Consider the following 23,038-nt stretch of genomic DNA (forward strand, 5'->3'; position numbering starts at 1 on the left):
CTCTGAAAGGCACCGAAAATAGCCAATGGAAAATGAGGTTTCTGGATTGGGAGCCAGTGGGGAAGGGGGTTTCCGGTTTAGGAGCCAATAGGAAACGAGGATTCTGACCAGTCCTGAGGTAACAATGGCATCTTCTCTTTGTATCTCCTGTGGCTGGCAGTCTGAAGAGGAGGAAATGGATCTGGTGAGTTTGGGGAAACCTGTCTGTAGCAAGCGCAGCATGGCTGAAAATACCTGAGAATTTCACAAAGCTGTAGAGGCAGCAAGCAAGCAAGCGCATGGCATTACCACTCACAACAGCAGAGCTTCAGCGGACAGCGCGAGCACTGTGGCGGGGCTTTGAAACCCGCGTTCCTTTTTCCTGGAGAGTGTGGACACTGCAGCACGCTTTGACTCACAGAAGCTGAGAAAAGCTTCGAAAGGCTCAGAGAGGCTCCAGCTGCAGCCCCGATGTAAAACAATTTTCAGCAGCTTCAGTCTGTGGCCTGCAAAGCATGGCGGTGGCAGAGTTTTCATCATTAGCAAGACAGCGTTACTCTTAGCCTCCGACCAGTAAGAATACCCGTCATGCCCTCCCCCTAAAGCTGATGGTAATAACGAATCACTGATCGATAATGATGAAGTGTGAAGTCGGCTTATCTGTTGCCCAGGATGCCTGCTGTGGTCTTTGCTCTTAAGAGTGTGTGTGTGGAGAATGGCACAGTTCGGCTTTGAATAGGTGTAGCTTGCGTTTAACTTGTGTGATTACTGTTCACCACAGAGCTGGAAGGTGAGCCTCAAGACTCATCGATTCATACATCTGTTCATGCAAAAAGTGCGTGGAGCCACCATGTGCTGTCAATCACTGGCTCAGAAAATCCAATCAGAATGAGCTGTGATTGTTTGAAATCAGTGGGTCATTGGTAGCACATGCTAGCTCCACCCACTCGGTTTCAATTCATCTAAGCCTTGAAGAAAAAAAGCTAAAAGCTTACCTCCTTTGCTAGAGTATATTCAGATAGACATAAATATGTATGTATGTGTGTATATTTATTTATATTTGCTTCCAAAAAAATTGTGTCATGTGTATTCATATGTGAGCCATTAGAGCAGCACATTTTATTTTGGTAAACCGCAGAGATTTGATCATCGGCCAAGTTCCTCAGAAACAACCACAAAAGTACCGTTACTCCTTTTTGCTTCCTTTTTTTGTCATGAAGCCGATGATTTCACTGTGAGTGATGTCATCTTTGGAGAATGATTTCATCCAGCTGCAGAGAACAGGAAAGCCACAAGGGGGCGCTGCGTGTCGGCGGCTTTTTGGAGGATGTTGGACAGTCGTTCATTCCAGCTGTGTGCAGTGCACTCGTGTGTGTGTGTGTGAGGCTGGCACCTCTGAGAGGCCGGGCTGATAGAATCTCTCCAGTCTCAGGTGCTTTAGGAACAAAGGCTGAATATCCGGCTGATTGCTGACGGAGGTTCAGAGGGCACAGGAAATTGTGTGCAGCTCATAGTCTCTACTAGGTTAAAATAAAAGTCTGTGAGCTTCTTTGTTGAAAGTATGCCATTCTAGTATTGTGTTGTTTGGTTCAGTTTCAGTTTTGGTTCATTTTTAATAAATACATACAGCTTGTATCCAGCCTGGTGCAGTCGTATGGTGTAGGTCCCAAAGCCACCTGCCGGCGGCTGTGTGCCTTCTCGCTCTCTGGCTGGAGCTGGATCAATGCTGGTGTGGTGTGGTGCCTGAGGTCCCGTCTGCACTGTGCATCTCCTGCCTTTTCAGCAGCTGTTGAAAATCTTTGTGTGGCTCAGATTAGAGCTGTTTCCCTGTAGTACTGTCTTTCTCAAAACTTTGATCAGTAAGGGAAAATGCAGGGGGGTGGGGGTGAGACCCTTTGCCAGGGTTCTTTACCGACCCCTTGTTTGTTTGTTTTTATCAAACTGCGGGAACTCATTTCCCATAAGCTATGCTGGCCCAGTGTCCCTTCAATGCTGTGGTGAGTTACACAGTAAGGTTAAGAAGCAGATCAGTGTCCCTTCAATGCTGTGGTGAGTTACACAGTAAGGTTAAGAAGCAGATCAGTGTCCCTTCAATGCTGTGGTGAGTTACACAGTAAGGTTAAGAAGCAGATCAGTGTCCCTTCAATGCTGTGGTGAGTTACACAGTAAGGTTAAGAAGCAGATCAGTGTCCCTTCAATGCTGTGGTGAGTTACACAGTAAGGTTAAGAAGCAGATCAGTGTCCCTTCAGTGCTGTGGTGAGTTACACAGTAAGGTTAAGAAGCAGATACCACCACAGTATAGCCCTCTGTTAAATGTAGCAATGCTGAATAGATGTTTACTCATTATTCCTCTCAACTGAGTGTGGAAACTGGATTTAAGCAAACCATATTATGACTTATTCATTGTCCCACTATAATCTCTGCACAGAAGTTTCCTCTCCACAGTGACATTTAGTTGGAAAGGTCATTAACATATGAAAGTATTTTTTCATGAAGAATTTTCTTCCAATGTAAAAGGTTAATGACTTGAGCTACATTGCCACCAAGTGGTAGTGCTGAGAATTGCAACAGAAACATTACAACTTTTCTGGTTATATTCTTCTGTCATCCAGTCAGTGCTTCTGAATTGGGTTTATGGAGCCACATTACCAAAATGAACATCTGACCGCAGAGTGACTGTCATATTTGGTCAATTCTGGTCACTGTGCTGACACGGCGTCGCCTGGCGTGAAAGCAGTATCACATAATCAGGGAAAAACATTGCTCCTGCAAAATATGGTTGCATGAAATCAGAACTCACAGTTCCTTCACGCTTTGGCCTGATTCCATCAGGTGTTGGAGTACAACTTAGTGCCAGCAGAGGGCGCTATATTTACTGACTCTGAGTTTTTTTTTGTTAAGCAGAACACCCAAAGGATTAGCAGCTCCCAGGCTGGTCAGCCATTGGCCACCCCAGTGGTGTCTGTGGCCACGCCCAGCCTGCCACCCCAAGGCCTGGTATACTCAGCCATGCCCACTGCCTACAACACAGGTGAGACCCCCCCCCCCCCCCCCCCCCCCGGTCACCTCTGTCCTTTGGTTTGTCCCTCTCAATGTTAAAGATAGCGCCATCTGGTGGTTACCTTTCAGATTACTCACTTGGCAGCGCAGAGCTGGCCTCCCTACAGGGGTTTGGTTCCCCAGGAAACCTCTCCATGGGCTCTGTGTCGGCATGGCAACAACATCAGCTCGGACAGGCCGCCCATAGCTCCCTGGCGTGAGTACTTCATTGTCTTTCCTGCCTACAGGGGGCAGTCACCAGCCAAGCTTCCGTCAGTCTGCCCAAGACCAGCAGCTGAAGTGAGGTGGAGGATTAAAGTGGTTTCTGTAGTCAGTTACTTCAGAAAAGATGTTACTTTCCCTCCAAGTTCCAAGGATGCCAAAGATTCAAGCAATTAAGGAGTTATCTACTGTTAGTGAAACATTTAAAGCATGCAGCATGAACATGCAGTAAACAATGTAGACAGTTCAAATACAAATGCATGTAACAGACAATCCAAATACAAAAAAAAATAAAAAGGGAAATTAAAAAGATGTTTTTTCTCTCTTCCTCTCTCTTCCTCCTCTGCAGAGTTGGTGGGCACTTACCTCAGGGCTCTAACCTCTCTGTGAACACCAACCAGAACATCAGCATCAAATCGGAGCCCATTTCCCCTCCCCGGGAGCGATTCGCCCCGCCCAACCCTGGCTCCCGGCAGGACATGGGCCGGTCGCCTGCCGACAGCCTCAGCTCCTCCTGCAGCTCGTACGAGGGCAGCGACCGCGAGGATCCCCGCGCCGAGTTCCACTCTCCGCTGGGCCAGGGCCGGCCGGCGGCGGGAGGGGGGGACGGCCGCGAGAGCCCCTCTGTAAAGCGCATGCGCATGGACACCTGGGTCACATAAAGCCGCCCTTCACCTGTCACCCGTCGCAAGCCACGGCACTCAGGTGTAGGAGAGGGCGGAGATCAGATGGGCGGGGCTGGGTCTCCTTTTATTACATCATTGTTGTTATAATATTATTTAACTTTATTTCATTTTGTAAGTGTAAGAACAGCTGAGCAAAGAGAAAGTCCTGACATATCTAAATTAAATATGTTTCACACACAAAAGACGTCAAGTACAGGAGTCGGACAGCGCAGGTGCACTCAAACAAAAAAAAGCGATCAGGTACTTGATGCAAATCTGTTCTTGTTTGCAGGAGTTGGATATTTAAAGTAGGATGCATAAAAAAAAAAAAACAACTGTTATATTCACCAGTCTGGCACTTAACTTGTGTTTGCTGTTTTTCCTGTTTGTTTTGGTGTTTTCAGCAAATTTTTTTCAAACAATCAGAGGCTGTGCGGGTACCGTCTCAAGCTGAGAGCCCCCGTGGCGGCCCCCCATCAAAATTAGCAACCAGTGACCTCACTTCCCATATCACTTGTTCCCAATGATTTGATTAGTTGTTACATTGCTGAAATTAGAACCGACAGAAGAGGTAGACGAGGAATAGCATGCATCTCAGCAATACTGTAAGCAGGAGGAAGCCATGACTCCCAGTGTCTCAGGCAGGGCGGCGGGGGGGGGGGGGGGGGGGGTGCATTATGGGTACCCCTGGGTTTGAAAAGGTGTTTAGCAGCATGGTTGACTGAGCGAGCTCCTGAAGGTGACACCACCCTTGAGGGCCAGAGCAAGAGTGTGATTGGCTCCCTTGTGTAGGGACTTGGGTCTTTAGCTTGGTGATTGTGTTGTGTGGACAACTATGGACTAACCTTCAGCCAAATTGTCTCTCTTACAGAAACACTCTTAGGTTTGCCCCAGGAAAAACATACAAACGTCTGAGAATAAATGTATGTAAATAAAAATAAATAAAATGTATGACTTAGGTCATTAAAGTATATAATAATTTATAATTAGACACAAACTTGACAAGAGTTAATGCTTTGAAACCCACCTATATGAAAGGGAGATGTTGACATCCTGTTCAGTCAGTGATACCGCTTTCCCTGGTCGAGCCATTAATGAAAGTATATGAGCTTCATTTGGTTCAAGCTCCCTTACTCATGCAAAGCCAAAGCTGTGTGTTTGTCCACTGTGTGTTTAGCTAAGGGTTTTAATAATTTCTTTCATCCACCAACTTGCTCTCCGTTTAATTTGTGACTGCAACATGACATGCAAGCGAGATGTTGGAAAAAATAACTAAAGCCATGGACACCTGGTGTTCTGTTTGTAAATTTCAATTTGAGCCAAACCATTTCTTTTTGTTCTGTATATAGCAACTTTAATATGTGTCTCAGCTTTTGGTGTAAGTACCTATGTATTGTACCTCCACCAGATGTAAGGGAGAAAAAACAATATTTTTGTGGATTACTGCCAAGCTTACAAGGTGAAGTCCTTACTATGTAGAGTATTCACTGGTCAATATTGACAATTTTCTTAAGTATGCTGTAATTTCTTCAAAAAATGGAACTATTGTCATTGAAAAAAGTTCTTTTCCACAGGTCAGATTATTAATGCACTTTCTGTAAGGGTAGTGATTGTCGTGAAAACAGTGATGTGAGGTTGCGCTTCACTCTGTGGCTTTGTGAAGGAGCGATGGAATGGGATTAGGAAAAAAGCAGGTTGAATTCTGGGATTGAACTGAATTGCATTCTGGGTTCAGCTGCTGAATGCACTGAATCCCTTGTGACCTGAGATCATTTTTCAGTACTGAAGGCTCTGCCATCTTCAAATTAAAGGCAGACACCTGACCAGAATGTACCTGCTTCGAATATTTCCCTCCCTATATTCTTAATAGTAAAGGCCCTGCTAATTCTAAACGTTTTAACCCAGGAAACTGACATCCATGTACTTTTTAGTCTGAGATAAAATAAGTCCAAAAACAGTGACCACGGTATATGTGGCATGTGTATGCCCTATTCCAGTGGCATTTTAATTTGTCCTGTTGTTTCACAATATAAATCCTGTTCCCCTGCATTCATGGAGAGGTGCAATCCAAAACGCCAGTCTTGTCCACTTTAGACCCCAATGCCCCTTGTTTGTGGGGTATGGCTACCCTCGGTGCACTAAGGGACGGTGAATTCAGCAGCTTAAGCCAGAAAATTAAGCGAGAACCTGAAAAGACTGGCCATGTTAGCCCTGCAGGCAAGCCCCGCCCTCCTACTGTATGTGAAGCCCTTTGCATTTGCTGTCTATTTCCTTGTGTGTTACCATCTGTACCCCATCCCCCCCCCCCCCCCCCCCCCCGCCCCCATCACCCCCATCACCCCCCCCCACCCCCATCACCCCCCCCACCCCCATCACCCCCCACCCCCATCACCCCCCCCCCGCCCCCATCACCCCCCCCATCACCCCCATCACCCCCCCGCCCCCATCACCCCCATCACCCCCCCCACCCCCCACCCCCATCACCCCCCCCGCCCCCATCACCCCCCCCCATCACCCCCATCACCCCCATCACCACAGCAGCTGAAAGAAAGCTGATTAGATCTATGCACAGTCCCCTGTTCCTCTGAGCTCGAGAGAGAGGTGGAGGAGGAAAGGCCTCCAGAAGAGCCATCATGTCACAGAGTAACACCCCCCCTATGGACAAGAGTTTAATGTAGAGAACCTGATACCTGAGCGAAGGAGATTACGACTGTTACCTCCGTGCCCTTAAGTGCTTACCTGGCCAAGATGCTGCGGGTGCGGTCTGGGAGAAGCACAGGATAGTCAACACCCTGCAGATTAAATCAGTAACCTCTGACCTCTGATGTCATTTTGGAAGAGGTCACCAGATTCATTTTACGCCGGGAGATCTGGTTTACTTTTAACCAAATGCATGAAAGATTAATGCATGAACATATGTAATATCCTTTAATATTCCACTGTTTCTGACTACCTTCCCCACCTGCTTACCTTACCTACTTCCCAGGAGTCCTTAGACCTGGGTCACACCAGCATTTAATGTCTGTTCCTCACAATCAAATTGTTTAGAACATTGTGTTAGAGATATTAAAACTTGCAATCCCATCACAATCAATACCTTCGATGTTATTGAAGACAAAATAGCAATAATAAATAATATCAGTAGTAACATTGATAAACGGCCTCCATCTCTCAGACACACACAAAGTCTCACAGGGGTATTGGTATGCCCACACAGTTCTCAGGTGGGAATCAGGGAAGTGACTTGCTTTTCTGTTGTCAGATGTTTATTCACAGATTAGCATGGATCCAAAGAATCGCAGGTCTTATTGCAGACGGTGAGCAGATTATGCTAACGTGTCGATAGCACTCTGACCCTTGCCTGACCCAGGAACAGCCCCTACCAGTTATCAGTTAGCATTTAGCAGTTAGGGAAGACATTCAAGTTCAGGCAGAGCTCCTCCCCCACCAGGTCCCGCCCTGATGTAAGCACACAAGAAATACATGGTAAACAGGAAGAAAAACGTGTCCACCGATGCTCCCTCCTCCAGCCTGCTTTAATTTTACTGAGAATCAGTTGTGCACAAACTGTCTGAATGTGAAAGGGATTTGTGGAAACAAATGAAATGAAAAAAAAAACAACAAAACTTTGTAGAAAACTTTCACTTTGCTGTGCAAGAGTACACCGCTTTGCGTTATGGCTTTTATAAACAGAACTATGTATTTGGTAATTGTTTGTAGTCAATAGCACACTCAAGAAGCTGTTTGCGGTTTGGCGGCTCAAACCGTTTGGCAAACAAGCTGGACTTTGTTGCCATGAATGAAATGAAATGTTTAGAAAAACGAAGAGAGAATTTTAAGTTAATCTGCATTTTATTTCTCTGAATGTGTCGTTTTTTTTCTCTCTATTATACAATAAATATTCTAGTGAACTTTTTATTGAATGTGTGAGATTCTGTACTCGAGATTGTTGTACAAATTTGTCCTCTGCATGAAGTACAGTAAAGATCTGCTCTTATGGTCTATTTTAATCCATCCATCCTTTAGCATTTTATGATTAACTGACACCTGGGGCTGGTCTGTGAAATATCGTCAGATTAACTGTAGTTATTTTGACATGTGTCCATCGAATTGGAATTTAATTTGAGGTTATATAGAAAAAAAAATCAAAAGCCACTTTAAAATGAACTCTAGGGAAAGAATTAGTTGGCCATATCAGGCACACTCCAAGTAAGTGGCCTGTATAAGGCTTTGTTATCAAAGACTTTTCCTGTGAGTAATTTTGTCACCCTGGGTGCCAATTAAAAATATGAATACATATACTGAACAGACAATGTGAGCATATTAAGGAATAAATACCTACATTTATCCTAAATACGCGTCATAACCCACAGAAGTCACCTCGAAGGTGTACGTATCCCTTGTTGAAAACCTAGAAAGTAAATGATGGGTATATTTATCGCTGTGGAATGCCGGATGCCGAGAAAGTGTTGAATCAACTACAAGATCTGAAGCAAACTACTGTCTTTTGCGTTTGTTTTTGACACATTTAAGGGTGACATAGCGATTTTCAAAAAACGCACACACGCCTTAAGAATCACCTTAAGAAGTTTTGTCTTGCAACAAACACTGCAGTTCAGAAAACGCATCTTTAATCTTACTAGTTGTTTGTGCTCACGGTATGTTTTTTTGTTCATGAGCCGACAGCGAGGTAGTTCTGTGCACCCATAATCTGTACCTGGCGGGTATCCAGCACCATGACCCTAAATTACGCCATAAATCTGTAAATAACTTTACAAATATGTGAAAGATTAAACCAGGAATAGGAAATGGCAAATACAGGAAAGCTTTAGATCTAGAAATTGTGAAATCGAAGTATTAAAATAATGAATTATAATGCCCCTCATGCAGTATACTACTAAAGTAGCAGCGCGTACGATTCATTACATAATTATGTTTTGGTATCGCTAATGATCTGTTTTAGTTTACATCGGCCCAAACCTGTTCAGCAGGGGGCGCCTCCCCTTTAATTCAGCACCCGTTTGTACAGATGTTCGCCGGTCCCTGACGCAAACTTTTATCGTTGCTGTCTGCTTCGGATCAAGAGTCTGTGACCATGGTGCTGCCCGACAGGTAAGCATACCGATTTTATCTGCAGGCATTGAGCGCTTAATTGACCCGCACAGGTGTGTTTCTTGGAGTCGAATTTGTTAATTTAGTGGATATATTTCACTCACGCATAAATTTGATCGACGAATTTTGAAGCACGAGTCCTGAAGCGTCCAGTTATACCCCCTTTAATGAGTCCTGAAAATATTTATGCTGTTATCAGTTAAACTCTATTATTCAGTCACACTGTGTTATTTTGTTATCTCGTACGAGATACGAAATGTTAGCATTGAGGGTATAATGTAAAGCAATAAAAAATCTTCATTTCAATGACGCCTTCATCAGGATTCCTTGTGACACAGCGGTTATCAGTACACTCCAGTCAAGGAGATAAGCGTGGTTTCCTCTCTGATTTAACAAAAACACGCAGTTGTCTTTGATAACTTTAATCTCGTCTGTCCACAAATCATTAGTTGCTTTACACACGAAAATTGCACACATTACATTTGAAGCCATATTTTCACGACTTCACTTTCTTGCCCAAAAGCTGTCCGCACATAATGTAGACACATTAATATTACGAAGTCATCAGTCTTATTGTATTAGCACACAGGAGTGTAGCTGTATTTTGCTCTGAATACTATATGTGGTGGTGCCTTGGTCCACAAGAAGCCCTCTGAGTTTTAGCAGACAGCTCTATATATTGCAGCCCAAATCAATTCATTATGCTGTGTGGTCTAAAAGTTAGGGTTTCAGACTTGTAGTCCAAAAGTTACAGGTACCAGTCTGAGGTGTGCCACTGCTGTAATTCCCACTTGGTCTTAATTGCTTCACTGATTATACAGATGTTTTGATTGAAAGTAAAATGGGAGCTGTTTATGTCCTGGATAAGGATATCTCCTTAGCAAATAATTCATGTGAGAAAAAATGCTAATTAAATTATGTGTCTCAGTCACATGTGTGATGTATGGGGCTATGGTACTTCGAAAGAACACTAAGCCAGTTTGGAACCTGAGAAACACTTTTATCCAGAGAGATTGTCTGGACTCTTCTTCCTCATGTAGGTGAGTAATAGGTTTAGTTTGAAGAAGAAAAATGGGATTTACCTGTCTCAAAGGTCTGCACTGAACTATGAGAACAGGTGTGATATTGTTAGGTGTGAAGTGGTTGGAAATGTGTGTTAAATTGTTCTTGCTGGTTCTTTTATTGTAAGAAAAGTTAAGAATTCTCCATGAGTGAGTGGAGCAATGCTGTGTCTGTCTCCTCGGTTGAATTTCTCAAAGCCAGACCACCAGAAGTGAGGCAGGCACCACCTTGACAGTAAGTTCCAGGTGGAAGGGGTCACCTATGGCTTAGGAAGAAACAGGGCCTTTGGTGAGGGATCTTGCTGGTCTATATGAGTTTTGGTCTACTGTCTTCATCTTACACATGTTGCAATCCCAAATTCCTCCATGACGGCTCATTTGCAACCACCATGATTGACAGTCTGTTTGTCCATAACCAGAATGCAAGCAAACTGGGATGGCTTGGTCTGTGAGGTTGCTAATGAAGAGCTAAGGTGTCAGACAGTGTAACAGAAATTGCAGTTGTCATGGTGATGGCGTGGTGGAGACCATGGTGTGGAAGACACGTCAGTGTGTGTGAATGCTGGCGTCTTGGACAGCGTTTGGCCTCACTCATGCCCACAACCTCTCTCTGACTGGTTGCCAGTCTGCCTCTTGACCCCGTACCTTCTCTTTGATTGGCTGCCAGCCTGCATCTTGACCTCAATGCCAACCTGTGATTGGTTGATAAACTGGGGGCTGTCTCACGGCCAGCTGAGCTCTGTATGATATCAAAAACTAAATGAACGTGGATCCCCCATTCCATGCAAGAGGGCTTCACACCAGTAACGTGCACAACAGCGCTTTTGTGTTTGCAAAAGTTTCAGAGACAGAACAAATTAATGAACAAAGTGGAAGTTGTTTATATTGAGCATCCTCCCTTTTTCAGCAGAGGTCACGCGAAACTAAGATATAAATGAACAACAGGAATAGAACAGCACAATTTTCATACTTGTGAGCAGTGTGACAACTGCCCCATAAGGGTGACATCAGAAATAAACAGAAGTGAATAGCTTGCATTCCAGGTGTCAGACTTCCTGGATGAGTGAATGATCTTATCATTATCCATTGCCTTTGCAGGCATAAAATGTACATCAATTCAGAGGAAAGAAAATGAAATTTTAATATCGAGCACTCTTTGTTGAACAAGAAACATCACTCAGAGAAGCCTGTGTCATTATGGTATTTGCTTTTAGTCCATTCATATAGATATCTGCATTTTTATAGCTTTGATTCAACTGACAGTTTCACAGCATTATAGTGCCATCTTTGTGGTTATCAATGGTCATACCACGGGCGAATTGTCGGTTAGAAGGAAAAAAAGGACGAGCCCGCCTGTTTTTGAGCCATCTTGTCTTGTGACATTTTTTTGAGAAAATATGAAACACAGATTGCGATATTCTTGTGAAACCTGTATTCAGTCTTTTGTTCTTTATAGACTATGTGCAATTTCTGGACCTTGGTGCAGCCATGGAAACATTGAACACACCTCTCCTAATAGTTAATTATCTTATATTTTCAGTTACTGTGTCATGCAGTAGAAATGTGCACAAAATGTTATTCCCTGAGTTTTGAGGCCAGGCACCTGCAGTTTAGCTGATTGTACCTTCATGGACACCATAAAATTTATATTTATTGTCAATATCAGGCATCAGAGTAGAGCTCATATTCATCTGATGCCCTTTGATGCATTTGTTGCATCTATTTGGAGTTCACAAAAATTAATAAAAATGATTAATGCCAATAATTAACAAACAAAGGCCCGTTTGGGCTGTACAGTCGCAGAGGGTTTTCTGTACTCTTAAACCGAAGTGCTATTAATGCCATTAGTGTTTTCAGATGACCTTTGTGTATGTGTGTGTGTGTGTGTGTGTGTATGTGTGTGTATGTGAGAGTGAGTGTGTGTGTGTGAGTGTGAGTGTGTGTGTGAGTGTGAGTGTGTGTGTGTGTGTGTGTGTGTGTGTGAGTGTGTGTGTGTGTGAGTGTGTGTATGTGTGTGTGTGTGTGTGTGTGTGTGAGTGTGTGTGTGTGTGTTTGCGTGTGTGTGTGTGTGTGGTGTGTGTGTGTGAGTGTGCGTGTGTGTGTGAGTGTGTGTGTGTGTGAGAGAGAGAGTGTGTGTGTGTGATTGTGTGTGTGTGTGAGTGTGTGTGAGTGTGTGTGGGTGTGTGTGTGTATGTGTGTGTGTGTGTGTGTGTGTGTGTGTGTGTGTGTATGTGAGTGTGCGTGTGTGTGTGTGTGAGTGTGTGTGTGAGAGAGAGAGTGTGTGTGAGTGTGTGTGTGTGTGAGAGAGTGTGTGTGCACAAGGATGTTGTGCTAAAGCAGCTTATAATGGTCCAGGTGGCAGTGAGGACAGCACCACTGCCGTAACCTTGGGGCTTTTGATGTCATAGTCATGGACTGGGAATTCTCAGAGGGACCCTTTGAGTTGGGTAACGAGGTGGTGCCTGTGTATCTGGAGAAAGACCCTTGCAGAATGGAATAAAGTGAACAGACTGACTATGCCAAATCAGTCCTTTCTGTGAGCTTTGGCCCCGGATCCTTTATCTCTGCCTCTGTCCTTTGTCCGGTGTAATCTGCTTACTCATGAGTGCGCTGGATATCTGGATAAAGCATTTACTGTTTTTTTTAAACTAAACATTTAAGTGAGCTGTTTATAAATTGATATATTGATATAACATTATTATGTATGCCAACATATATAATTTTGCATATTCATTGATGCGTAATTGTGTGATGCAGTCACTGTGAGAAGTGATGGAGCGATATTTAAAGCTGCAAGATAATTATGCACCGCAAGTGCATTTTTGACGCTGTGTTTTTGCTGCCGCTGCTGGGAGAGCCGAGTGCAAGCAGACACGTGGGAAAGTCACGCGGTCAAAGCTCGGGAGCGAGACTGCCAAAACTGCGCGCGGGCTACAGAATTACGAAAAGGCGACGGTTGGCCTCGCACAGTTTTTTTTTTTTCCTTCTTTTAAATTTATTTAATTACATTACAATTACAATTACATTGTCTATTCTTTTACCGTGAAGGATAAGGGCTTTACTGTAGCGACCACATCGTCTCCTGTTTCCACATCATTATGGTAAATTACATCTAATAGGGATCAACCCCCCGGAGCCCACCATGTTCAGTGTCTTTCTGATAATTCTATCATAGAATCATACGCTGAACCAGTTAGCAATTATTCCATAAAACATTGTAAGAGAAAATTCCTCACATAATGGAAGTGCTCCTGTATATTTTGCTGCCTTTTGTAAGCGTTGAGGCGCTACAGTGACCTTTCTTTGGGTGCTGGATTCCGTCCCAGACAAAAATACAATTTCAAATTCGCATGCAACATTTGTTATTATTTCTAAGGAAACGGCATCCGTAACAGCCAGATGGTGTGTTGGTATGCTACCCTGAAGGGAATCGCACCCTTGCAGGGCCAGTGTGGCTTCCTTGCCCTTCACTGGTTCAGGCGGTTTGTCAGGTCAGAGCAGCATGCCGGAAGGGGGAAGGGGGGTAGCCTTTGTGTCCTCCCACTTCTGAAACGTTTCCTCATACCTGTCGTTCCCGCCTCAGGTTGCAAACATTAACCTACTTCTCAGGGGATTTGGAGACTTGAAAAAATATGCTGTGTGTTTTGAAAGTAACCCAAGTTCAGAAGACCAACAGCTCCGGTGTTCATATGTTTATCTTTTGTGTTTGAGTGGATTTGAAAAAAAGAGGGGTAATATTATGATGTGTAATATGCACTGTATGTGTAATGTAGGTCATTTTTATGTTCCTTACTATTAGAGTCAGGACCCGAGTGGTCTACAGGTCATTAGTGTATTCACATCAAAGATACCCTATGACAGTTCATTCGCCATGTACACAACTGGTGCATTGTAGGTCCAGAGCAGCGTTGGGTCAGGACTGTAGGTTGGTCCATGAGCACTGAATTTCTACCCTAGTACGGCTGAATCCACAAATAATGTGACAAAATTTGAACCAATGGGCTCGACTGAAAAGAAAAAGAGTTGTTTACCAGGAGTGGCAGCGTGGGGTGGTGGTGGCTTGTAACTTAAAGGCTGCTGGTTTGATTCCCCGCTGGGGCACTGCTGCTGTACCGTTGGGCAAAGTACTCAACCCACAATCGCCTCAGTAAATATCCAGCTGTATAAATGGATAATATTACAACCCGTGTAAGTCTCTCCGGATAAGAGCGTCTGCTAAATGACAGTAATGTGATGTAACAAGTGAAGACAGTGTGGGAGACACCATTGGCTGTAATGGAATGTTGCCTAATTTTTTCGAACCCAGAGCAAGTCGCACCTTACTATATAAAGCAGGTGAGGAACAGTGACAGCGCTATAGGACGGTGACAGAGCATTATTAGTCACTGTTGCCTTCGGCGTCTATAGTTCCTTCCAGCCATGAAAACTTCCCCTTCCTTTTTGATTAATTTTGCCTTTCTGGTCTGTTATCTGCATTCTCTGTATTCTTTTAATTGACCAGAATTTCATTATTCAGTGCTTTGTGAATAAAAAGGAGGGATTGTGTGATATACACAGACCCTGCTGAGTTCTGGGATTGCATATATCTGACATTCTGTGAAGGAGATCCCCGCAGGTCTGAACATAGAGGAGTTTTTGGAGAAGGTTTTAATGTTTTTATGTTTTTGCCATTAAAACAGCAAACGTGTTACTGCTGATCCATTGTTTCCAAGCCTCCTCTGTAAAGACTGAAGGAAAGAGACACTTTAATGAAGTAGAATATGATGTTTTCATCACAAACAGTTCATGAGACACTGAAATATACGCTTGTTGCTTTTTCTTATTTCTCAGTCAGTTACCGTCAGGAGCCTGTTGGTGTTTAGTGCCTAGCTGTTATCTAAAACACTTTATCCTGTTGGGTGAATGTGAGTGCTTGTGGACACACAGATTTTGCGGATTATAAGAATGAAGTTAATATGAGAGGAAATGTGCGGAGAGAGGTCTAAGATGTACACAACTGCTGGCGACATGGGCGGAGATGGAGCTTAAAAAGTGTGCACATGCACATGAGAAGTGTATTTGTCACAGAGGCTGAGTGAACAGAAACTCTATGTGTGGATGGCAGTATTGAAGGGGAGACAGGGAAACGAAAGCATTCACCTTTAAACATGCCTAGCTCTTACTGTAAGTCTGTAACTGCCTATTACATTACTGTAAGTCTGTAACTGCCTATTAACATTACTGTGAGTCTGTAACTGTCCAACTCTTCTCTCGTGCAGCGGTTCTGAGTAGACTTCACAGACCACAAAGTTTGGAGCATCTTGACCTTCACCCCTACCTGTCACCTGTGAGAATGGAGCCCAAGGAGGCGAAGAAGACGACCGTGTGGGGTAACCTGCGGCAGAGGGCCAAGCCGCTGTTTCAGAATATGAGGAAGCCCAGGGGAGGCCCCGGGAAGCCAGGTCTGAGGAAGAAGCAGCCACTGAACCAGCGGCTGAGTGTCTCGGTGCCTGACCTGCGCTGTATTGACGAGCCCGGCCCCATGGACACGCCCGACGCCTTCAAGAGCCCCACCTCTGAAGTCCTGTTCTTCAGCCCCTCTCCCCCGCTCCGGAGGGTCCAGGAGGAAGGCAACAAGTACGATGAGAGACCGAACGTGTCTCCAGACAGACTGACCGTAGTCCCAGGCAGCATGACCGAGGCCACAGAGAGAGAGGCCGTGGTACCGTATAGACCGATAATGTACAGAGAGAGAGTGCCCTTTTCCACAGATAGACTCAGCATGCCCGAGGACAGACTGACCACAGCCATTGAAAGAGTGTTTGAGGATAGAGAGGGAGTGACCACATTTGAAGACAGGGTGACCATGGCCGTGCCTGAAGATACAGTGACCATGCCTGAAGATACAGTGACCGTTCCCTCAGACAGAGTGACCGTTCCCTCAGAAAGCGTGACCGAGCCCTCAGACAGGGTGACCGATCTCTCAGACAGAGCGACTGCACTCGCCCGTGGCACAGACTGGACGCCCCACCGGCCCCTTATGAGATCTCCTCATGAGAAGCGTATATACTCTTTCGCCTCGTTCGACACGGTGCTGTCGGACCAGGCCGAGCTGGGCCCAATCGAGCCCTCCTTATTTCAGCCCAGCGAGACATCCTCCGCGGGCACGCCGGACGACAGGAGTGAGGTCAGAGCTCCATTTGGCTTTACTCTCTATCTGAAGTAGCATTCCCCAAACCTGCTATTGTTCTAGTTTTGATTACTGTTTGCAGCACGGTATAGTTTGTTTTGTGTAGAGATTGATTTATGTTTAAAGGCTAAGCTCAGTTAACCTCAACCATCAATTAACCTCATTGACAGTTTTTCAAATTTAAAATGCAGTTTTTCTCCTTATAGTTTATCAGATAGGCGGGTTGCAAAACTGCATATCTATTATGTGTCAAACTTTCCCTCATTTCTGATGTCAGTGCAGGGCTATCCCCCTTCCCAAGAAGCAAACTTTTAACTCCCCTGTAGTCTTCTGCCTATTTCCATATAAGTCTTCAAAGCATGCCCTGGTGGCTGTTCTGAATTAAGGCCACACATTGTATGATGTTTCATAAAATCTAGTTTAAAATCAGTTTTCAATTCAAAATCAGTTTCATCAAACGCTTTCTGGCTTGTTTCCCGTGTGCCTCCAATTCCCATAATTCACTGCAAAGACGGTCACATCCCCTGTGCGTATAAGCATGTGGTTAGAGACCTGCTATAATAAATATGAGCTCAACTTCCACAAACTGGTGAAGAATTGTTCAGAGGGTTCACCAGTATTCACAGTATAGCAACAGCTCAGCTAATTGTTTAGAGTACTGTTTGCATCAACTGCATGTGTTTAAGTGATCAGTGACTTTTCTTGAGGACAGAGAGTGGGATTTGCACACAGTTTATACGGAGAAGGAGAGGGGAGGCAGGAAAACAGCATGCATAAAGGAGAGCTTGGCTGTGTGGGTGCTGCTTCAGGCATGACTTACTGAAATAACAAAACTGCTTTCATTGGCAATATTTACATGGTGTCATTCAGATGTAACAAAATGAAATAGGCCGTTTGGTCATCATAAGCCACTGGAATTTTAGCTGCAAAATTAGACTCAGTGATGCAGCCTTCTCAGCTTAAGATCTCGGGCTCTGGACTAAAGCCCTGCGTTTGTCATGTGAAGGAAAGTACGTCAGGTTTTTCTAAGGTAAGAAACAACATGTTCATTTTTGAAACCAGCTTGAACATGGGTACCTTACCTGCATACTTACTGAAGGTAAAGAACACCATTTTTGGTGAAATGAACTCTTATTTTCATGTACACAATGATTAAGAAATACAAATTCATGCTTATACTATCTGGCTTAATACTGCTTCTTCTTACGCCATATGAACCACATGTTGCAGCATTGGATGAATAATATTTTGCTATTTAGTAATTTTAAAATGTCTCAGAATTCTGTTTTTCTCTTTTGTATGTGGGAAATGGCAACAATCTCTCTTCAATCAAATGTGTGGTCACTTTTGGAGAACTACGTGACCGTGACACTGTCGCTTCCTAAAACGCTCAAAACCAGTTTGTCAACTGATTGCCTTGACCGTTAACTACTAATGGCCTGTTTCTAAAAACGTTTGAGGCTTAATATCGCAGTTGTTATTTGCCCAGTGTTACAAAAGTAAACCACTTCTCTCCAAACCACTTCTCTCTTTGTTGTGATGTATGTTGCGATGTTGTAATCACACGTACACACTCACACTCTAAACTCCACCCCCCTAAAACAAACATACTTTAAAGTTATGTGCACACACACACACACACACACACACACACACACACACTACGTACACATACACTATATGCACATACACACACACTACATCCCACCGCCTCAAAACGAAAATATTTCCCATTCACAGACACAGGCACACACAAACGCACTCACACTTACACTCTCAACACCACCCCTCCGAAACAAACATACATTCCAGTCATACACACACACACACACACACACACACACAGACAATACTGTATGCACTGAACTTAATTTTAGCATAGCTGCTGATGGTGAGAGTGAGATTTGGGCGCGCTGTTTTTGAATGCTTTCCCCTCTTTTCCCCGATTTTGACGTGTGTACTTTCAGTGTGCCTTGCTGCTGCTTCCTGTGTTTCACAGGAGCACTGAGGCATGGCGACTACAGTCCTCCGACACATTACATTACATTACTGTCATTCAGCAGATGCTCTTATGCAGAGCCACTTGCGTAGGTTACAGTTTTATCCATTTATACAGCTGGGTATTTACTCAGGCAATTGTGTGGTAAGCACCTTGCCCAAGGGTGCAACATCAGTGCCACAGCAGGGAATGAAACCAGCGATCTTTTGGTCACGTGGCCTGCTCCTTACCACTACCACACTGCTGCTCTTGCCGTCCCACAATGCACCACGGGAGGGCAGACAATGGCATCAGCACCGGCATGGCCTGTCTAATGTCATCTGAGCAGCTCATCAACTCCTGAAGAAGTAGCACTACAGGATGGCACTGAGCAGGGGTCCCTGGCTGATGTAACCTGCCACACCTGGCAGCTGTGTCCGCTGCGGACTCCCAGATACATAGCCTCTGCAGAGTCCGGGCTAATCGTACAGGCCAGATACACAGCCTCTACAGAGTCCGGGCTAATCGTACAGGCCAGATACACAGCCTCTACAGAGTCCGGGCTAATCGTACAGGCCAGATACACAGCCTCTGCAGAGTCCGGGCTAATCGTACAGGCCAGATACACAGAGCCATATACAGAGACGCTGAGGGATTATCAAGAGATGCTGAGAACGAACAGCAGAGTTTCTGGCCATATTCTCGTGCAGGTGGAAAGCGCACCTCTTCAGGCTGTATCTTTGCTTCCTGAACCCAGCCTCTCTTCTCCTCTGGCGTTAATACCTGTGTTCCTGAGAGCTGGTGCACTTTGCGATTGCTGTTGCGATTATAGCACACCCGTATTTGGCCCATTTTATTAAGCCCTCTTTTCTATGCATTTTGCGCACTTTTGTAATATGTTAAATGTTGACGCTGTTTCAGCTATGTTACGAAGGATTCTTATACCCAGACTAATATACAAATGCTGCTTAATATGCAGTCGGAAAGCTTCTCCATCTGAGACTGTTTGCTAAATGATTAACTATAAGTGAATGTCCTCTATTAGCAGTGAGAAAGGGGAAGTTAGCGGAAAGGCTAAACGGGTACCTAGGTAACAGCATGTTGGAATGGAGCGTGATCCCGTGGCTGTTCGGGGCTCACCTCTGTTGAACCTTGAAAAAGGGGCTGTGCAGGTAGCAGGCAGTCCTTCCACACAGGAGCTGAACCTGCGGCTGAAACGCCATTCCTCCGATCCCTGACCAAATCCCTCCGCAGGTCGGAGTGGCCGGGCCGAGGGCAGTGCATGTGTGCGTGATTCCGGGCCAAGCGAAGCTTAAATCCCCTGCGTGTCGTTCATATCTATCTGAAAAGTTGCTTTTGGGCCAAAAGTGTTAAGCCAGAATTCACTGCACAAACAACTTTTGCAGAGTGCAGGCAGCATGTAGAAATCAACATTTTGCTTTAGAATTCATGAACGAAAGATGCCAAAGACTTTTTTGAAGACACTTTTCACTTACACAAAAACTTTATCTGAACAGGGCTTGATGTCATAGCCAATAAGAATTACACAGCCTAAAACTATAACTGACAGTCAGGAACCAGAGAGGAATGTTAATAACAACGCTTTCTCAGGAATGTACAATAGTTGATTTGGAAATTGAACAGCAGTTTGTGTGTACTCCAGGGGGAAACTGAAAAACATTCTTTAGATCATTTACTACAGTCCTATGGATTAGCAAGTTTACTTCCCCACAGTAATGGAATTTTTAATAAAAATACAAAGCTCTGCAAGGCATTATGGGAAAGAAAAAGAAAATCAAACATGGAAAAAAAAAAAAAACATGTGTGACTTAAAGCTGCAAGAGCATTGTTTTGTGAGAGCTGTACAGAAAACTCAGAGACTTACTGTAAAATGGATTCTCAGAAACTGCATCCTCCTTCCCCAACAGCAGAACTCATGTACTGGGTATTGTAGCTTTAAGTAGTTTTAAAACTTTTTTAACTGAGAGTTTTGATGCTGTAGCTATGAGTTTAATGCAAGCAATATCGGAGTTACTGGGGCTCTAGTTGCCTTTGTTTTGGCATTAAAACCTTGGTATATTTTGTTACATTTTGTATAGCCTTAAGTACTACTTAAACAATTGAGTTGTCTGTTGTGTGTGCAGTGTAGTTGGTGAGGTATCCTAACTGAATGAATTTGCGCCAACAGCAACTCCGAGACAACAACGAGCCAGACGTTCTAGCGGTTCAGGAAGACAATGTAAGTGCTGAAGTATTTGTGACATCACTCTGCAGAGCTTGTGACATCACATGCTTTTCTGGATTGTGCCTGTTTTTTCTTGATTGATCTTGTTTTTTTTTTCTGACTCAGTACTACTCAGATTGTGCAGATTCACTAGATAGATAGATAGATATGGCATGTAAAAATGTAAGCTATGTACAGTGGGTATAAATAGTCTACACACCGTTATGAAATTGCCGGTTTTTGAAACGAATGTAAATGTCAGACTTTTTCCATCTGTAATGTGATCTTCCAACAAGCAAAAATTCAGAGAAAAAACAGATAGTTAATTATCAGGAACATTTTAAATAAAAAAAAACTACAGCACCCTGATTGCATAAGTCTGCACACCCTTTCATAATGGGGGCTCTAGCTGTGTTCAAAGTTAACCAATCACATTCAAAGTCATGCCTGTAGGTAAATAGCATACATCTGCCATCAATGAAAGTTATTCTGGTTAAACCCAGATTAAAGTCAGCTGTTGCTGCAAGATTTGCTTTAATGTTTGGGGTTGCATCCTACTGGGAGAGCCATGGTCCGCAAAGAGTTGCCAAAGAAACTGTGAGAGCTAATTGCTGAAAAGTACCAATCAGGAGAGGGATATAAAAGAATATTGAAGGCACTGGATGTACCATGGAGCACTGTCAAAACCATCATCAATAAGTGGAGAAAATGTGGCACCACAGAGACATTGCAAAGATCAGGAAAACCGTCCAAAGTTGATGAGAGGATGAGGCTACCAAGAGGTCAACAGCAACACTGAAGGAGTTACAGGAATTTCTGGCAGGTACCGGTCACTCCTTGCATGTGACCATCATCTCTCGTATGTCTGGTGCCTCTTGATGGTAACAGTCTGCGGAACACAGGTTCCCCCATGACCATATATGGGCTTCACTTCCGAAGTTTGAACCCGACGGAGCCAATTAGGCAACGGGGTTCAGGAGAGGCCCAATTAGAGAGGGAGCTGTTTATCAATGCACAGCTCCCCAAAACCAATCAAAAACAGCACCCCTCTGGTCATTGTAACTCATGTAAATGCAACTACTGTAACTATATAAAAAAGAACTAAACCTTATACTTGTTGAACTTCTGCTACATGCTGATGTTCCGGCTGTGCAAATAAACCTTCCTGTCTTTTTCTACGAACATCGGATCTGCTTCTTTGTCGGAACGAAACACGTTTTGGCATTTGGGACATTTACTAACAGCTCCAAATATCAAGATATTTTGGCACAAAACCTGCTGGCCTCTGTCAGAAAGCTGAAGATGAAGAGGAATTGCACATTCCAACATGACAATGACCCAAAGCACACATCCAAGTCAACCAAGGCATGGCTTCAGAAACAAAAAATCAAAGTCTTGGAATGGCCCAGTCAGAGCCCAGAACTCACTCCCATAGAAGAACTGTGGAATGACACAGGAGCATAGGAGAATGACACTGTACACAGGAGATCTCCGTGCAATTTGAAGGAACTTGAACTTTTTTTGCAAAGAGTGGGATAAAATTCCAAAGTCTAGACATGCAGAGTTAATAGAGACTTATTCACAAAGACTTGCTGCTGTAATAAGTGCAAAAGGTACTCCCACAAAGTATTAGTTGGGCGGAGTGTGCAGACCTATGCAACCAGGGTGTTGTAATTTTTAAAATTTATTTTCCCTAATAATTAACTCTTCTTTCTTCCTCTGGATTTTTGTTTGTTGGAAGGTCACATTAAAGAAAGAGTCTGACATTTATGTTATTATTTCTGTCTATACATTTTAAAAAATCTGCAATTTCATAAGGGCATGTAGACTTTTTATATCTACTGTAAGTCCACTTGCAAATGTAACCCCTTACTGCGGTCTGGAAGGAGGGGCGGGCCTTGGTGAGGTTACTAGATTAGAGCAGCAAGCTGTTAAGTGACCACTGGTCACTATTTGACTTCACTTAAATTGTGTAAGCCACTTCTCTGTTACAGGTATGGGTTTTCGGAAATATGTTTTCTGTAACAAATAAAAATGTGAGATACTTTTGCAAATTATTTCTGTTTGAGTCCCTTTCCCCAATTAGCAATACAAACAGGTGTTCATCTTAATTGGTGAAGAGTAATCAGCTGTTCAGTCAGGCCTAGAACAAGAACTTGGAACAACAATATTATACCTAATTGGGGCAGCTGAACCAAATTTGTTCAAGGGCTAAGTAGCCCTGTTTTCATATTGATAGAAACACGCCTGTAACAGCATAATTTTGCTCAGAAACGAATTTATATAACCTTAAACACAGGGGTAGAAATAAATGTGTATATCCATCCAAATAAAGAGCGGTTTTCGTCTCAATTATCTGAGAGTTCGGTTAGAAAGAAAACCCTCCTATAAAGGGGTCCTCAGGACCAGGACTGGGAAGCAGTGGTCTCGAGTGCTTAGTTTCCAGCAGTCGTTTGAGTGCTGCGCTATACACTCATTACATTATTGTTATTTAGCAGATGCTCTTATTCAGAGCCACTTATGTATGTTACAAGTTTTATGTATTATCCATTTATACAGCTGGATATTTACTGAGGCAATTGTGGTTT

The 23,038-nt window shown here is 43.9% G+C and overlaps 2 protein-coding genes across 4 annotated transcripts in view; both read left to right on the forward strand.

The window, feature by feature from the left end:
• LOC118781922 (myocyte-specific enhancer factor 2A-like) overlaps positions 1–4,550 on the forward strand; it is a 50,182-nt gene extending 45,632 nt beyond the window's left edge. The window contains exons 6-9 of one of the 3 annotated variants that reach the window (XM_036535067.1): positions 161–184; positions 2,882–3,011; positions 3,110–3,236; positions 3,591–4,550. In XM_036535067.1, the coding sequence (XP_036390960.1) occupies positions 161–184; positions 2,882–3,011; positions 3,110–3,236; positions 3,591–3,903 (594 nt within the window). In that variant the 3' untranslated portion in view covers positions 3,904–4,550. The remainder of the gene's footprint in view (positions 1–160; positions 185–2,881; positions 3,012–3,109; positions 3,237–3,590) is intronic. The other 2 variants (XM_036535068.1, XM_036535069.1) reach the window with 2 other exon arrangements.
• Positions 4,551–15,411: 10,861 nt separating this feature from the next.
• Positions 15,412–23,038, forward strand: part of LOC118782230 (multiple C2 and transmembrane domain-containing protein 2-like) — a 44,605-nt gene continuing 36,978 nt past the window's right edge. The window contains exon 1 of the mRNA XM_036535536.1: positions 15,412–16,245. Within this exon, the coding sequence (XP_036391429.1) occupies positions 15,412–16,245 (834 nt within the window). The remainder of the gene's footprint in view (positions 16,246–23,038) is intronic.

This window comes from Megalops cyprinoides, chromosome 8 (genome assembly GCF_013368585.1).
Source record: "Megalops cyprinoides isolate fMegCyp1 chromosome 8, fMegCyp1.pri, whole genome shotgun sequence".
In the NCBI taxonomy this organism is placed as follows: domain Eukaryota; kingdom Metazoa; phylum Chordata; class Actinopteri; order Elopiformes; family Megalopidae; genus Megalops; species Megalops cyprinoides.